This window comes from Daphnia carinata, chromosome 5 (genome assembly GCF_022539665.2).
Source record: "Daphnia carinata strain CSIRO-1 chromosome 5, CSIRO_AGI_Dcar_HiC_V3, whole genome shotgun sequence".
NCBI classification, from domain to species: domain Eukaryota; kingdom Metazoa; phylum Arthropoda; class Branchiopoda; order Diplostraca; family Daphniidae; genus Daphnia; species Daphnia carinata.
The window spans coordinates 1100669-1113525 of record NC_081335.1 but is presented as its reverse complement, the minus strand read 5'-3'; the positions used below and the strand labels follow the sequence as shown (position 1 = coordinate 1113525).

Here is a 12857-nt window from a genome sequence, read left to right as displayed (position 1 = left end):
CACGAGAAAGACAAAGTTACTGATATTCAACTGGAGAATGATCATCGCGTGACAGTAATTACCACTCCAATGTTCAGTAGCAGACTTATTCCTAATTAGTTTATTGCGGTCAATTTAAAAAAAAATAGTGTATCAGAAAAATTTGACCACAATGTAACAGGAATTTTCAGAATTTAAATTTTGCCCGTCACTGTTTTCTGATTTATTTTTCGTTTGAGTGACAGTTCATTCTGTCGTTCGGGGCATTCGATAAGGATTTTAAAAAACAAAAACGAAATATCATCATCCATCCCTCTGAAGAACGTTAAAGCGGGGCAGGTAATCCAACAGCTTTCAAACTAATCATATGGTTACTACCGGAACTAAACATTGAATTTCAACCTCATGTGCTTTATGTTTTCATTGTTAAGGGTGTTACAACTTTCAGACGGCGTAAGAATAGTCGAAGGTAGTTGAACTGAATTCAACTGTTTAGGCAATCATCTTTCACAATCACTTAATTATCAATTCTTACAATCAAACAAGAACATTTGAGATATAAGGGATGTCTTGCCATTACAAGAAGATAGTTTAAATTACACAATAACCCGAGGGAACTAGTTGCCAAACGCACGGCTAAGATTATGAATGTCTGACGGATGATAGAAACAACATCCTCCGATTGCAAAAATATGTGGATGAATGACTAACCATTCTTTGGCTAACTTACCGAGATCGTCTTCTTTCCAGTTTTGCTTGTCGTCAGGCTTCGGATAAACAAGAATTAGTTCATCCTCTTCACCAAGGCACTCCTCTCGATTAGGATAAAGAATCACAGGGATATTGCTAACGCCACCAAGAGACCGTAAAAGTGGCTTGATTAATCTTCCGGGAGTGCAATTAATTCCAACAGCTTTCAAACCCTCCGTTTTATTCGTCCAAATTTGCTCGAACGCGCTGGCCAACGTTTCTCCGTGACACACATGTTTTTCATCCTATCACAAAACGTAATTTTGAAAATGATTCTTCGGCATTGATTAAATTAACAACCTTGCAGGAGAATGATATCCAAGCTGGCATATGGGGAGCCTCTTGTTGTAATAGTCGAAGAATCGCGTTAGCTTCTAGCAAGGCAGGGAATGTTTCAAACGCTAAATAATCTACACCGGCTTCGAGTAAGGCCATCAAACGTGGCCGATGCCATTCGATGAAATCTTCTTCGCTCATGCAATCGACATAGGCGCCAGTGTATTCTGACAAATCAGCTTGACAGGCTCCATAGGGGCCGATAGACCCCGCCACTTTCGGTTCTATTTTACCAGAGCCTGTAGAATAAAATAGAAATATTTTAATAGCATTTAACAATTGCATTTGTGTACTTTCGCCTCCGATGGATTGCCAATAGTCACGGCAGGCATCACGAGCAATTCGAACCGAATCGCGCATCATTTCCAAAGACTCTTCCTGTTCATAAATTCGAGTCCCACCATTAGCGTCAATTAAGCCTTATATAAAATAAGCGCAATCAACCTACAACAGAGGAGGTTTTATTGCATACAAGGTTACAACCTGGGTTAGTCCGGGCAGACACTTCCGGAGATGATCCGAGCTCATTTGGTAGCTGTTGGTCTTAATGACGTCAGCCCCAGCCGCCAGGTAGTCCAGGTGGGCTTGACGCAGCTGGCGGCGACCATCCGACTCAGCCGACGTCAAACAACGGGCTGACCACAGGGGATCGCCTTTAACGAAAGCTCCTCTGGAAAACAGTAAGCTGCCGAGACCTCCATCTAAAATTAAAGGCGTCTCGCTGGCCATCGTCTTAAAGACCAGCTTGAATACATAAATTATTACATTTTATTCAGACGAGCTTTCTTCTTGTCGTACAACAATTGTAGTTTTCACCATATGAGCGGATACAAAAGGCATCTAATCAACGATTGTTCACAACACATTTTTATTATTGTTGTTGAAAAAATAAATAGAGTTTCTATAGCTATTGCTGAGTGCGCGCTTTTATTTTGAAATGCGAGAAAACAGTGAATAGTGGACGAAACGTGAAAAGTTCGTAATGGCGCCTAACTTCTCAACTAATTGCCACACCAACGTCTACGGGTTTTTGGCGTTATACTTATATACACTGAACTGAATAAATCAATCAAGTCGAATTGTTAGGTTTGGATAAAGAGAGGGGAAGAGGGAAGAGGGGAAAAAAAAAAAAAACGTTGGCATTCGGCAGTCGACCGCTTTTCAAACGACGACCGTCGCTTTTCTATTCGTTCATCTATTATGTTGTTTCCACAGCGCTCCCGATCTCCTTCTACCACCTCCCTTTCCTATTCTTCCTTTCTTTATTTTCACGAGCTATATAGTCTCCGCTTCCTCCCACCCCACCCCCTCCTCTCCCAAATCTAAAATACACGCAGCCAAAAGATGGCGCAGTCCGGCGCGCGCTCTTCAGTCCGCGTCGGGCTGCCAGCGGGATCAGCCGCTCCGCGAAACAGCTGCAGCTCGTTGCATTTATTTTTGCCTGTTTAATTTGTCACCTTATTTTACTAATATCATTAGAGAGTGAAAATTTAATCAAGATCTAATGTGATGTTTTTTTTTTCGAGTGAATGGAAAAATGCGTGTTGCTAAAGTGTCGTTTTTTTTTTTTTTACGTGTAAATCTTTGTGCGACATGTTTTGAGGCGCGATCACGTGGTAAAACGAAACCAAGTAGCCCTTGAAAAAAAAAAATAAGAAGACGGAATCTTTTTATGACATCGACCTGAAGGGAGATATTACACAAGACTTCATCAAGAAAAAGAATCCCGGGCTGCTTCTTTTGGTTCGTGGATGACATAAATGACAACCCCGTCAATTCTTGTAAGTCCAATTTTCCCGTCTTGTATATTCAAAAGCGGTTCAATTGAGAACGTCTCCTACTCTGGCCACAATGCAATCGTACATGTATATTTACAGAAAAAGACGTGCCCCTCCTAAAAAAAAAAAAAAAACGTCTTGAATTGTATAGAAAAACGGTCGTTAGGTGGTACCCAACTTGAAGCTCTACACAAACAGCAATATATGCAACACACACATCGTACAACTTTCCCAAATAAAAGAAAATATCTTTTTTTAATTGACAAGTTTGAATTGATGTCAACTGCAACTTATTTTTTTTTTCCTTTTTACGGAAGGCTGGGTTGTTGCACGACTGAATGACGAAAGCAGCGTGAATCCCGCAGACGTGAAAACCCGAAAGCAACCCTCTTTTCTTCCCGTGTGTGTATATTTGCTATTAGAAAATGACATTTCTTTCTCTTCGTATAGACGTACGTAGGCTACACCCTTTGCTTGCCTTTTTTTTTATGAATACACCAACCGATCAAAAGCTATTCAATAAAAACGCTATGGATGGGAAAGAAAAAAAAGGAGAGACTCCCGAATGAAGCCTTGAACAAGTCTCTAGCAATCAGATGACGTTCCCTCAACAGCTTCTTTTCAAGACGACGTTGTTCCTGATGTGCATGGGGTGGAGGAAGGTTTTCCCTTTTCAACAAACACAAACAAAGTTGACACGATGACGTCATTACTGACAACCATTGCGCCCATTCGATCTATTGAAACATTTTTCGGGACTATAGAACTCGGAATCATTTTTGGCGTTCGTTCAGACTTGTTAGAAAAAGAAGAAGAAGAAGAAGAAGAAGGAAAAAAAACCCGATTAAATGTATAGCCGTTGCGGCTGATGCTATACATTTTGCTTGAAAATACAATTGTACCTGCGGGCGGGCTGCGTATAGCTCATAGAACACGCGACAATGTATCATTTTCCAAAACTTCGTCTGGCATCTTTATGCGTCTAACAAAAGGCGTCCGGATGAAAAGGTTATACACCACTATAGTATATAGACACTGTAATTTTGCAAGTTAAGGCAAGCGGGGGCTCTAGGTGCAAGCCTTTGTTATCCGGTTTTCAAAATCTCTCGTCTTATTTCACAATTTTCGACTTGTTGTTTTCACATGTCTATACAACGAATGCCTCCATTATTGTGGCACTTGCTTCCGCAATCATTACGGGCGGCATTTCAGACAGCATTACACACAAGAACGAAGCGTGTAGATGTACGTTCGCATAGATAAATAGAGATATACATACATCTACTTTGTGTCTATATGCACGACGAAAAGGCTTGCTCTTTGTTGTTGTTGCTGCTTTGTTGCGTTACAAGGTTTGCTCGGTGGCAAGCGACTATTGTGTCACGCTCGACCATTAACTCAGAAAATGGGTGGAAGCGAGGTGAAGGCGATGGACCGTATATATAAATACAATACTGCTGGTTTAGATGCGCACATAAGAAACTATTGGGTGGTGTAGAGCTCGATCCTAGTCCACCTCTTCACATCCTTCTTTTTTTTTTTTTTTGTTGCTTCATAGTAAGGATATATAGTAGTACCAAACCATTATGAATGACGACGCAATCTTATGTAGCAGCAAGAGCCGATAACACACAATGCTCCTCTTAAATACAAAAGATCTCTTTTCATTGTAACACAACAGAGTCAAAGAAAGGATGGAGCTTCTTTTTTTTTTTTTTAGCTATAAAACTATAGTACACTTTAGTAGACTGGAGTGAGAAACAAAAAACAAAAATGTACAGTCTGTGGGTGTCTTTTTTTTTTTTCTAGACCGGAGCGATGTCGCTAATGGATCGCGCTCTGTTAAGTGTGTGTGTATGTGTGTGCGCGCATCTATCTATTCTTGTTTCTTGTATTGTTTTTGTGGCTCGTGCAAAATCTTTAGATGATAATAGATTTTAAAATAAAATCTTTTACTCGGAACGTAAACATGTTGATGGTTACATTTTGTGGGAGGTCAAGTTTAAGTTGCCAGACAGTGCGGAAAGGGGCGCGGTTGTTTTCAAGTTCTGGGGGCTTCACTGTCAGGATACTTTTGAAGATTTCCCTTTTGTTTAGCCTCTATCTTCTCTTGAACTGTTGCTTGCAGCAAGTAAAAGTTGTTGGGGAACACGAAATCAAAGTTTTCTTGGGTCTCTCTTGTGCGCGATCAACAAACACGCGGAGGAAACGCCCATGTTGACACGGAACGACGAGTTGTGTCGAGTCATTGCTTTTTTTTTTTTTTTTTTACTTTCAAGATACACCTGCCCCGCGAAATAAGATGGGCCATTCAGTTAAAATGCGACGACGACAGTGTCCGACGTCAACAACATCATTTTCAAAAGTCTGTTTATATTTTTGAAAACAAAATGGCTGAGAAAGCGCAACTGCTTGCAGGGTGGATACTAACATTTTAGGAAATGGATCCGTAACACGCAATGCGTTTTTTTAACACACCTGAGGTGACACCGGAAGTCGATTTTGTCGTTGTCGTAAACCGATCCAAAATTTTTCAAAGTCTTTCTTTCATTTCACAAACACACACACACAAATTGAAAATTAAAGTTAAAAAAAAAAAAAAAAAACGAATATTTTTACGAAAATTGGCGAGGACCCTGACGCATTGCATTATCACAAGTTCCACAATGACTTGATGCCTTAGAGCGAACAAGGTTTCTGATGAAGTGCATTCAAGAGCCAAAAGGGGGGAAAACATCCATCAAAAAGCCTGGCGCAAAATAGAAGAGGGAGAAAAAACATGAAGTCGAGTTTGAATGCATGATACGATACACTTTGCACACACACACATCTATTGAAAAGAGTGATGTGTGTGTGTGTTGCAGGCCATTGCTGACTTGCTTCGTGTGGGCCGTGATGCGCATACACACAAGAGAAGGGAGGGAGCCTTTTGATACTGTGCGCATATAGTCAGTACCGTTCACCTGTTCGTGTGGGCTCTAATTCGACTCGGGTAACTCTCGTTTATGAATAGCCGCTGATGGCTTATATAATACCACCCATCCATTTCATCAGTATACATATATATTTTTTCTCTTCTCACATTTTTCCAAAAGGGTTGTTGTTGTTCAAAAAAAATTCCCTTTTCTCTTTGCCCCCCCCCCCCCCCTTATTTTTTTCTTCTTTTTTAATAAAAAATGAAACAGGAGGTGGTTCCCTTTTGTGACGCAAAAGCCTCGCCAGTTTGCCAGCACACAACGTCAATGTGTGTGTATTGTTATTTTTGATATAAAAGAAACACACACACACACACATCCTCATTCTTTCATTTCTCTGCGTGTTTTCCATCCGTTTCACATTTTAGGGAGGAAAAAAAGGGAAGGTAACACCAGACGGGCTCCATCAAAATAATGTGCATGCTTGAACGTATTTTTTGAATGCGCACGTGTAGACCAACGTACAAACATTTTTTTTTTTGTGTGCTCGCCAGACGTCAGGAAAAAAAAATAAGGTGACGTCTGTGTCCGCGTGAATTTGAATGCGCGGTACTAAAACGAACGCTTCCGATACGCACTCTAGTCGGTCATGGACAAAAAGAAAAATAGATTCTTTAGTACAACAGATTTTTTTGAAAATCAACTAGGAAAACAAGTTCGCGATAATTTGCATACGTCTGCGCTTGACTTTTGCCCAGCAAATTGAAACTGTGCGCCGTTTGATTTCCCTCTTTTATTATTTTTTACTTTCTCCTCGTTCAAAAGAGACAAGTGGGGCGTAATTTCGAGCCTTTTGTGTTTCGACCGTCAGTTTTGCAATGTATACGCCAGAAAGGAAGACCCTTGCTACCATGAAAAACGCAAAACCTTCCCGCAAACAATACAGTATATCGAGTCTCAAACTAACAAAAAAAAAAAAAAAACAAAAAAGTGAGGACCGGGTTTCTTTCTCTATGAAATGTCATTGTAACAATTGCTTGGGGGGGGGGGGGGGGGGTTCCGGAATACAACAACAAAAGGCCCTGTGTAAGTTATTTATCTATTACGATTACTACTTACTAGACTGCTATATATATTTATTACATATATATATATAGAAAAAGCGCACAGGAGACTATATTGAATCGCTGCTGTCATCAATTGCAGGAAAAGAAAAATGATACGAATTTTCTTTTCGTTTCTTTTGTTGTGGCTGGAACAGTCACAAAATCTGTGAGCTTTTTCTTCATCACACAGATTTGTAACGAAGAAGTGGGGTTACATTGCGCTTCTATTTTCATGTCTATAAAAATAACACACAACTAAAGAAGAAGAGAGCGAACAAAAAAAAAAAAAAAAAAAGGAAGACAGCATCCATCAAGGATATTCTTTTGCCGATCACAAAAGAGGGAAACGCGCAAGGAAGTGTGCGGGAGCAGCCGAGAGGAACCGCATCACCCAAGTTTTGTCCATACATCTACCGTGTATACACAAAAGAAAAGAAGGGAGGAAAAAAAAAAAAGGGAGCGATGAAAAGAAGAAGTGGATGAGGCATCAGGAACGATCCTGATGCGCGAGGAAATGAAGTCATAAATTACCTCCCTCTTTTTCTCTCTTTCTCCTAGAGTTGGTAGATATAGGACGGAGAAACCTTCCGCAGGATTCCCCCTTTTGTACGTTTGCGACCAAGGAAACTGTCTCTCACTGAACATGAGTTCCTATAGACGGCAAAACTTGTACATAATAGAGCGACGACATTGATCTGCATGATAATTGAATCAATCTGCTGATCCTCCTTTCACTGTCATGCATCCATTTTTTTTAAAGCTTTTTTTTTTCAATAACGAAGAAAAGGAAGGGATTCTTTTTTTTAATGGACCTCCCAATGCTAGTATAGATTCTTAAGAATACTTAGAAATTATGTCCTACGTTCTGGTTATTGAATGGATATCAAAAATGGTTTTGGATGATAATCGAATTATTTTTTTTCTGAGGTGATGACGTGCCCCTCTTTTTCAAAAATTATTATTCTATTTTATTTAATTCTTTTTTTTTCCTGTCATACAGAAGAGTTGATTGAATAGGAGTGGCAACGATTGCCAACGGTGATAGATCTGCTTCTTCGCCCATAGAAAACGTAGAGGGAAAGAGAGAGATAAATCCCAACATTTGAAAAGAATAAAGTTCCCGCCTTACTAGATCCCCCTCTGGCTGTAAAGATCCAATAGGAGCCGAGCACGAGGCAAAAAGAAAAACGAGATCAGCATCTGAAAGATTCTTTTTTTCTTCCCGCAGAATTCACGCGGTCTCTCCCTATTTTTTTTTTTTTTTTTTGTGGCCCTTTCCCATAGGCCTAGATATACGGCCCTTCTATTTTTCCCAACAAACGAATTTTTTTTTCTTCTCTTTCTCGGTGGCCGTGGTGAGGGGGGAGCACTTGCACGCCATCGATTGTCGTGTCTCCTCCTTCTATTCACCAGTTTTCTTTTCAGTCCCGCGTGATGCGCTTCTCCTCCTCCATTGCTGCTCCTTTTGTCCGCAGACCCTGTGTATGTGATGCTGGCAACAAAAGGAGCCAGCCGACTGCTTTATGACGTATATTTATTTGTGCGGTTCCATCCTCCTCGCTTCTCCTAGTCTGCCATTTTGGCTATTCCTATAGATGCTTCAACATCTCCTTTTCCCTACGCACACCAAAGACATTCATGTAGACAAGTTTAGACGCAGGGACGACTAAACATTCGGAACACAAAAAGGATGCGGGGGCAAAATGTGAGCAGCGAAAATCTTTTTCATAGAATTCGTTTGCTGTCATGTGGAACGACCAACCCGCATCTATTAATTCGATTTCAAAAATGATTTGTTGTTATTCGAGTTCCTACCTGAGCGTCGTGCCATCTAGTGTTTGGATAGGTTTCAAAAAAAGAAGAACAAAAATCGTGGCTTTCATTTTCACGCTGTTCATTTGCGTGTTGTGCTAAATGCATTTCGCAACAGTCAAATAGAAAAAAAAAAGAAAAATTCGTCTAAATTTTTATTCAAATAAAAAAAATAATGGGCCACTTTTTTTTTTCTTTTCCTGACACCTATTCAAAATTGGGGAAGGCTTCGTTATTGACTATTTTCCTCTACACAAATGCTGATTGATTATTGTTTGAAGAATGAGAAAGAAAGTCGCCTGGAATCACGAAAAGCGCCACGTCTAGAAATAAATTCAAAGAGCGCACAAACAGGCGCTCGTATTGAACTATTCGCGGGCCGGGAACAAAAAATCAAAAAGGCGCTCAAGATTATTTTCAAACGGAACAAAGTTTGACGTCGCCGTTCAGAGAAAACGCGAAATCAGGTGCAACAGTTCACTGACGTCTTCATTTTCTACGAAGAAAATGTCTGCATCGAAATTTCCTTTTGTATTTGCGGCGATAATCAAAATGTTTCTCGAATAAATAAAAATCGAATCAGAGCTTCGGTTTGCAACAAGTCAAGTCCGTATTGAATTTTTCGCATCCCTTTCTTTTCCAAAGACAGATACGTTCGACATGAAAACACAAACAAGCGCTGGTCGTCATTTTCCATTGGCTTTCTTTCTTTTGTTTTTATTTTCGACTGAGTAGAACTTTCAATGTTGTCTGCACCATCTCGTGCACAACAATATAGCTGGCAGGACTTGGAGGAAGTGACGTGGGCGTGAGCCGAAGAATAGGTTCCTGCACACACACAACAGTCATGCCATTCCAAGCCAAAAGAAAAAAAAATTATAAAGAATGGGCCAGCAACAATGAGACAATTGTGTGAGCCTCTAAACATAGAGAAAGGGAAGAAGAAAAAAAAAAAAAGAAGAGAAGGACGAACGACGACGAACAAACGGGCATATAGAACGAGGACGACGGTGTGTATCTGTATATACATGTACTCTTACTCTCGCTGCTACCACTACTGTGTGCACTATATGGCCAACAATGGTTTTCTGACTCTCCCTTCCCACAAGCATAGCCGCTATACTTTTTGCTCCCGCTGAAAAGGCGGCTATTATGTAGCGTGCCTTTTGTTTAAGAGACACAAAAACACACACACACACACACACAAAAAAAAAAAAAACCGTCCCGACTCCGAGTCGTTCAAGTCCCATCTACACAACAACGGGCCGCATGTGTATGTATAGAGACGGAAAGGAGAAGACATAGGAAAAAAGGGGAGACTTAAAAACGTGGAAAAGAATAAAAAATAAAAAGAGAAAAGAACACACGGACTTTTGGAGACAGAGAAAAGGAAAAAAGGGGGAACTACCATTGTATTGTGTCCGTCTCTCTTTCGTGAAAGAGAGATAGCATAGAGCTATAAGACTGCCTTTTTTGTTCTATTTTTTCAGCTAGCGTTTCACTACCCGCGTGAATATGGCATCGTGGCAAAAGGAAACAAAAAGACGGGAAAAAAAATGACTCATCTTGACAGATTGTTCGGCAAGATAAGCTGAAGTTGCTTGTTAGTTAAATCCGATTGGACTTTACTAATAGTAAACATCAAAATGTGACGACGACAAGTGAACGTAAAAGTGAAGCCGTTTAAGAGTTGCGTCGGCAACATTACAGACAATAAGATGACATTTTCATGGTCAATGTCGGCTAGAACGGTATAAATAAAATTCCTCTTTTATGAAGCGTGGTTCCGTCATATTTCTCCTGAAACCATGTTAAACACCAAAACAGGGGGAAAAAAAAAAGTTAGAAAATGTTGCATCAACATCCAAAAGAAGAAGAAATGTTGCGTAGTAAAACACACAATAAGATAAAACTGGATAGGGGCTCTGATTTTGCCTATTCACTTTACGCCAAAAATCTAGTGGCGTGTTTTTATGCCGCAAACACCATCTGGCGGTCAAACGCGCAACTTCACTTAAGCTGTGGCCGAGTAATTCGAACCCCGAACAACCCAATGGATTTTGACAAAAAATCCTAATCCTGATGTTATATTTCGCGTTATACCCTATTTTTATGTGCAATCTTCTTCCAAAAGTAACTGCCAATATTTCTCATACAACTACATGAACCGTTTTACCGATTCCCATTCGCTAACTCTAAAAATCAAGTTTTGGGTTGACTTACATTTGTTGTGGTGTTGGGTTGTTCTTCTGGTAGCTGAAGACCTTCTCGATGGAAGAATAGCGCAGGGAGATCTCAACAGACGAGACAGAAATCTGGAAATCACTTGAAACGAAGAAAAGACGTTGATGAACTAGACTGCCAAGTGAATCGAAATTTGAGTTTTAAGAAATTAGCAGAGTGCAGACGACAGAACAATATGCTAATTTTTCAAGTCATCTATATGCAGTTTTTCAAGTCATCTATATGCAGTTTTTCAAAGTTAAATAATATTGAGACATTAAACCACTCTTGATCCGAAAAATTAATTGACATTTTTTTTTCAAAAAAAAAAAAAAAAAAAAGATATTTGTATTAGATCTCTTTTGCCATCACTTCGATTTACGATAATTTGTTTTGATTCTGCAACGCCATCTAATGACAACAGAACATGACTCAATAAGGCACTACCGATTTTTGGTAAAATGTTGACTGCGTTGCTTTTTTAAAATTAAGTTTTTCCTTGTTAATTACAAAGATAAAAATGTCCATGCAAATTGAAAAACATTAGAGACAGTGCACCCTAGCTGTTCGCAGTTCTTCGAACTGTGGCACCTCTACGTGTTTTTATTTCCGAAACGAAATTGGCCATAATTTTCAAACTATTTAGCGCGCCGTTTTATCATTTCCAGAATAAACTTTAAAAATGGCTGTAACCAGAAAACCTAGTGGATTGCCACTAGATGGCAATACTTGACGTATAACAAAATTGCTATAGAAAGTAAATGGCAATAGAGAGCTCAGGGTTCAAGGTAGTATTGGATCAAAACTGTCTACCCATAGCGTAATTAAATGTATTCTATTTGCTAATAGGTTGTTTTCAACTTCTATCAAAGTGAATCACTCTATATCACTCTATAACATTGAAGCAAATAAAAAGCTGTCTTAAGTAAAACCTCTCCTTCGAACATCACCACTAGATGGCTCTTAATGTTTCATTCGCGTGAATCACGAACGAGTACACACAAAGTATTCCTAGTTCTTTTCCCTCCGTCCTCCCCCCCCCCTCCTCAATGGCTATTTCTTCCAGTGCATTTGGTCCCCCCTCATTTATTTTACTTTTTCTAACCCAAACCGTGGGGAATTATACGATTTGGCTCCCATGGATGTAACCCAAAAAAAAAAAAAAAAAAAAAAAAAAAAGCTCACCAGCCAGAAAGAGAGAGAGAGGAAATTGATGACCTCATAAATAACCGGTAAGTGCAGTGTGTAACACACCTAGCGCGCGCACACACACACACGGCCATATATATACAACACACACGGCCGGTTTGAAGAGAGAAAGAGGGGAAAAAAAAAAAAAAGAGATGATGGGAGCCGCATAAAAATATCGAGAAAAGAACTAAGAAGTAGAAGAAGAACGCTGAAAAAAAAAAAAAGGGGGACCAAAAAAGAAAAAGATCCAAACGGGAAACCACACGTCGCATGAATTATGTCAGACTTTTAACATGCAAGGAAGAAGAAGAGTGAAATATACACACACACACACACATAGAGAAAGAGAGAGAGAGAGGGTAGAGAGAGAGGTCGTACATCAGCTCATAATATAATAAATGTTGAAGGTGGCCAACAGCAGCCGTTAAAGCAACACACACACACACACACCGGTGGCGCTTTTATTTTTATTTCTTCCTACCGGTGGGTAGGAGCATAAGTCTTTGACATCGATCCACGTCGCAAAGGGGGGAACTATATTCCTCTTTTTAGTATTTTTTTTTTTTTTTTTTTTCTTTTTCTTTCCGTGTCTTGAATAATATTCGAAGCTAAATCACGACTATAACGATGAGAAGAAACTTTTTCGTGCCCGGCCGACGGCACAAGAAATCTAAAAGATTTGAGAACATTTTTCTTTATCTCTACCCAAAAGCGCCACCCAGGTGTCAACAACAAAAAATTGAAAGTCAACACGTATAATCCGATCG

The 12857-nt window shown here is 39.7% G+C and overlaps 1 protein-coding gene across 1 annotated transcript; it reads right to left on the bottom strand.

Annotated features, from left to right (window-relative positions):
• Positions 1–150: 150 nt before the first annotated feature.
• Positions 151–11078, bottom strand: LOC130696305 (homocysteine S-methyltransferase YbgG-like). The gene is made up of 5 exons (XM_057519397.2): positions 10900–11078; positions 1549–1809; positions 1359–1443; positions 1030–1304; positions 151–974 (listed from the first exon to the last, which is right to left on the bottom strand). The coding sequence occupies exons 2-5, from the start codon at positions 1792–1794 to the stop codon at positions 597–599; spliced, it is 984 nt and encodes a 327-aa protein (XP_057375380.1). The 5' UTR covers positions 1795–1809; positions 10900–11078; the 3' UTR covers positions 151–596.
• Positions 11079–12857: the final 1779 nt, after the last annotated feature.

What these genes read in the sequence shown, in the direction of transcription:
- LOC130696305 (XM_057519397.2), bottom strand. Translation starts at nt 1,794, where the DNA reads ATGGCCAGCGAGACGCCTTTAATTTTAGATGGAGGTCTCGGCAGCTTA. An exon ending in GCAATCCATCGGAGGCGAAA is followed by an intron (nt 1,305 to 1,358) that starts GTACACAAATGC and finishes TTTATTCTACAG; the next exon opens with GCTCTGGTAAAATAGAACCG. An exon ending in GGATATCATTCTCCTGCAAG is followed by an intron (nt 975 to 1,029) that starts GTTGTTAATTTA and finishes GTTTTGTGATAG; the next exon opens with GATGAAAAACATGTGTGTCA.